This window comes from Hemibagrus wyckioides, linkage group LG07, assembly GCF_019097595.1.
Source record: "Hemibagrus wyckioides isolate EC202008001 linkage group LG07, SWU_Hwy_1.0, whole genome shotgun sequence".
Taxonomy (NCBI): domain Eukaryota; kingdom Metazoa; phylum Chordata; class Actinopteri; order Siluriformes; family Bagridae; genus Hemibagrus; species Hemibagrus wyckioides.
In genome coordinates, this window is record NC_080716.1 from 6,138,176 (window position 1) to 6,143,505 (window position 5,330).

The window sequence follows — 5,330 nt, forward strand, 5'->3', positions numbered from 1 at the left end:
ATGAAATGGATGAATAAGGTAACAGCAGCATTGCATACAATCATGCAGATACAGACCAAGTGCTTCAGTTATTATTCATATCAAATATCAGAATGAAGAAAAATGTGATCTGAGTGACTTGTGTGGCATGTCTTTTGGTGCCAGATGTGCTGAGATGTTGAGAAGAGTTCAGTGAATTAATTCTATTTTATTTTAGTTTCTTTATTGACATGCACAACCAATTATTACAACACTATGTCACATTGATCTCTGGTCTTGCCGTACTGGTCTAGCATGCAGTGAAAGGTTCAAATGACTGAACAATACTAATTCTCACACAGTGTTGAATATGTACAATTTGGCTATATTTGTGGAAATCTGACCAATATTGCACCAATATTTGTGTATTCCCCTAACTACTGCACAATTGTACAGGATGCCTTTGTATTCTTAGAAAAACATGAAGATGTTTTTTTTTTTCCAAGTTTGAGGTGGGATAACCCAAGTGGCCTGCACAAAGCTTTGAACTCAACCCTACTGAACACTTTTGGGATGAATCAGAATTCTAACTGCACCCCAAGCCAGACATGCCTGATGCTTTTAGTGCTGTATGGACATACACTATATTGCCAAAGGTTTTGGGACATCTGCCTTTACATGCAAATGAAATTTAATGACATCCCATTCTTAATTCATAGAATTTAATATGTAGTTGGCCCACCCTTTGCAGCTATAACAGCTTCAACTCTTCTTCAACTTTCCATAAGGTTTAGGAGTGTGTTTATGGGAATTTTTGACCATTCCTCTAGAAGCACATTTGTGAGGTCAGGCACTGATGTTGGATAAGAAAGTCTGGCTTGCAGTCTCCGCATTAATTCATCCCAAATATGTTCTACAGGATTGAGGTCAGGACTCTGTGCAGGCCAGACAAGTTCTTCCACACCAAACTCACCCATACATGTCTTTATGGACCTTGCTTTGTGCACTGGTATACAGTCAAGTTGGAACAGGAAGGGGCCATCCCCAAACTGTTGAGGCCATCCCCACAAAGTTGAGAGCTTAAAATTGTCCAAAATGTCTTGGTATGCTGAAGCAAACATCCACCGAACTTTACACGACACAATGCAGTCAGGCAAGTACAATTCTCCCAGCAACCGCAAAACCCAGACTTGTCCATTGGATTGCCAGACAGAGAAGCATGATTTATCTCACCAGACAACACATCTTCACTGCTCTAGAGTCCAGTGGCGGCGTGGTTTTCACCACTGCATCTGATGCTTTGCATTGCACTTGCTGATGTAAGGCTTGGATGCAGCTGCTATGCCATGAAAACCCATTCCATGTAGCCCTCTACACACTGATCTTGAGCTAATCTAAAGGCCACACAAAGTTTGGAGGTCTGTAGCTATTTACGCTGAATAAAGTTGGTGACTTCTGCACCCTGTGCGCCTCAGCATGCACTGACCCTGCTCTGTGATTTTACGTGGCCTACCACTTTGTGGCTGAATTGCTGTTGTTCCCAACTGCTTCCACTTTGTTATAATACCACTAACAGTTGACTGTGGAATATTTAGGAGTGAGGAAATTGATTGGACTTATTGCACAGGTGGCAACCTATCATGGTACCATGCTTGAATTCACTAAGCTCCTGAGAGCGACCTGTTATTTCACAAATGTTTGTAGAAACAGTCTGCATGCCTAGGTGTTTGATTTTATACACCTGTTGCCATGGAAGTAATGTCAGTCCACAAGTAGATTAAATTGACCGGTTAATTGCCCCAGGGGAGCAAATGGCTGTGTGTGTGTGTGTGTGTGTGTGTGAGTGAGTGAGTGAGTGAGTGGGTGAGTGAGAGAGAGAGAGAGAGAGAGGTAAAGAGAAAATAATCAATTGTTAAAAATAATATTTCTGCACATATATAAATTTGCTAAATTAAAAAAATATTTTTAGTCAGCACCACATGACCTGCTCACATACCCTGAGCACATGTGATAGACATGAAAGGGTCTGGAGAAGCCGTGGAGAACATTATGCTGCCTGTAACATCGTTCAGCATGGCCGGTTTGGTGGTGGGTCAGTGATGGTCTGGGGAGACATATCCGTGGAGGGACACACAGACCTCTACAGGATAGACAATGGTATTCTGACTGCCATTAAGTATCGGGATAAAATCCTTGGACCCACTGTCAAACCCTACACTGGTGCAGTGGGTCCTGGGTTCCTCCTGGTGCATGACAATGCCCAGTCTCATGTGGCGAGAGTATGCAGGCAGTTCCTGGAGGATGAAGGTATTGATACCATTCAATGGCCTCCATGCTCGCTTGAGCTAAATACAATAGAACACCTCTGGGACATTATGTTTTGGTCCATCCGACGGGTCAGGTTGCACCTCAGACTGTCCAGGAGCTCAGTGATGCCCTGGTCCAGATCTGGGAGGAAATACCCCAGGACACTATCCGTCATCTCATTAGGAGCATTGTCAGGCATGCATACAAGCAGGTGGGGGCCATACAAACTACTGCGTACCATTTTGAGTCGCTGCAACAAAATGGACTAGACTGTGCTGCATAATTTTGTCACTTTAGTTTTCAGGGTGTCTTTGAATTCAGCCCTCTGTAGGTTGATCATTTTCATTTCCATCAAATGATGTGGCATCTTTTTGTTTGTAACACATGACCCAGACCCCATATCAGTATAGATATCCAGCATGATATTATTCCCCATTGAGATCTGATGTGTTTTCAAAGTGTTCCTTTAAATTTTGAGCACTATATATAAGATAAGATATTTATGTTGGTTTGAAAAAGCCAACATACTGTTTTTCTTAATAAGCTTATTATTATTATCCCTAGGAAATTTTTCTTAGACAATTAATTTCTAACATTACTGCGGCCTAGAGCGATCGAGCTACATGCACCAAACTCGGCATGGTTGTTCATCCTGGTCTTACTTTTCTAAGCGATCCAAATTCCGGTATTCCCAGTACGGAAGCTCAAAGTGGCCTTTTTCCAGATAGAATTCCATTCAATTGGAGGTTTATAACTCGGCAGGCTTTTAAGCTACACTGAAAAAAATGATTCATTGAATTTACTCAATTTCTTTTAAGCTAAGTGGTTGCAATCAATTTATTTTAGCTACAATTAAATAAATAAATTTAGTTCAAAGTCAGTGAACTTAATTTATTTATTTAAATGTAGCTAAAATAAATTGATTGCAACCACTTAACTTAAAAAAAAATTGAGTAAATTCAATGAATCATTTTTTTCAGTGTATAAACACCAAACTTGGCCAGCTCCTTCAGAATCTTGGTCCGGATGAAGTCATTAATTTTTTAACCGATCGGAATTTTGGTTTTCAAGGTACATATCAAAACACTGAGCATAACGAGGGGAACTGCGTGACATGTGTCCGGGTGATGTCACATGACGTAACGTCCATGCCACACCCCCAAAATAAATAGAATTTCAATATTACCCCAACATAAACATGTGACATATCAAAACACTCAGCACAATGAGGGGAACATTATGACATGTGTCCAAGTGACGTCACGTGATGTCTACTTGCTTCGTCAAGCCAACATCAAAGTTTGTCACGACGAACTTTAAAAATCTAGTTTCGATATGTTGTCTTACAGACAAAAGAAATATAATGAGAAAATAAAATGTAATTCCTAGTACAGTAGTAGTTCACCTACTCAGTGGGTAAAGCTATATGTGGAGACATCAGAGAAAAATTTCAAATACACAACACTGACAATTATTTCTAAAGCTAGAGATAGGATAACAATGTTACTCCTCTTCTTGCTTTTCTTTACTATTGCTGCCCAAACACCCTGTACAAAAAGCACTACACATGAATGAAGCAGAGCCATGCTTTTCTCACAAGATGGAGCTATTTACATGTTTACATTCACTTCTGAAATGCCTGACTGTGAGGACAAGCTTAAGTTAAGCATGTGAAGATTTACAAATTCACGAGTTCAGGAGAATAAAGTAATTTTCTCAAACTGCTATTTGTTGTTTTACTTTGTAAATGAAAAAAATGACTTCTCATTGTGGCTGTGTATAGCATAGCTTCATCCATAGTCTTTTCTTTGGTAGTTTGAGTTCACTTTATGAATAAAAATAAATTCTATGCACTTGCATCTGCCTTTTGTGACATTAATTAAATAAATATCCTGCTTTGAATTTACATACAATGTGGAAAGATTCCCCATAAGCAGCAATGCTTCAGTAAGAATTAGCAATCTGTCAGTAACATTGGTGACACTGTCAAGTGATGCTGTGGGGTGGAGCTTCATGAACATTTATGATGTTGACATATCAGAGTACATAAAGACCTCAGAATATTCACATTCAGCTAAAACTATTCATCATGTTCACTGTTATATTTGTATCTCTGTGGCTTTCACTAGGTGAGTTAACACTGATTTTTATTGCATAAATATTAAAAGTTGAATTAATGGTTAAATAATCTGTGTGGTGATGTGAAAAAGCAGAACATGAGACTAATGTAACACTGGCTTGATCCACACATAGGTTACTGACATTATGCTCTTTCCACTATGACAGGTGATTCCATGGCAGATTCAATAGAACCACGTTTCACTTATAAAGATGTAGATGAAGGTGATGATGTTACTCTGTCCTGCAAATACCAAACAAGTTATACAGGAACCATCTACCTGCACTGGTACAGGCAATATCCAACATCTAACCCTGAGTTCCTTCTTTATATTGATAAAAGTGGGTTTAAAAGTGACCCAATCCCACCACGTCTGAATGCTAATGTTGATAAAAACATACAACAAGTGGATCTGATCATCTCCTCTGCTGCTGTATCAGACTCTGCACTATACTACTGTGCTCTGCAGCCCACAGTGACAGGAAATCCAGCTGCACTGTGCAAAAACTTTCACACAGTTTAACTACACTGAAGGCAAACATACTGTTTTTTCTTCTTTTGGCTGATCCCATTAGGGTTTGTCACAGTGGATCATTGATCTGTATATTTTGATTTGATGCAGGTTTTACATTGGATGCCCTTCTTGATGCAACTCACCCATTTAATCTCAGCTTGAGAATGCACTGTCTTGTGTAACCACCAGTGGCTGGGTTGGTTCTTTGAATTCATGAATTTAAAGATTAATTAATTAATTGTGAAAAAGCAATGACATGAAATTATTATTTAGATATAATTACACTAATCAGCTTTCCTATACTTACCTATTGGACAAATTTATGTGTAAAGAGAGATTTTGTATGAATCTGGTTCTGTTGTTCTATGATCATTATTATAAAAATTTTGTATTCACTTTTCATACAAATAGCTTGATGTAGTGGCCAATTAA

At 39.0% G+C, this 5,330-nt stretch overlaps 1 gene segment (V, D, J or C); it reads left to right on the forward strand.

The window, feature by feature from the left end:
* Nucleotides 1-4,300: 4,300 nt before the first annotated feature.
* On the forward strand, nt 4,301-4,853 carry LOC131356793 (T cell receptor alpha variable 12-3-like; the record flags this gene model as incomplete). The annotated part of the segment is given in 2 exon segments: nt 4,301-4,394; nt 4,552-4,853. Coding segments are annotated over 2 exon segments (342 nt in total), but the record flags the coding sequence as incomplete, so codon positions are not given.
* Between the last annotated feature and the right edge of the window lie 477 nt (nt 4,854-5,330).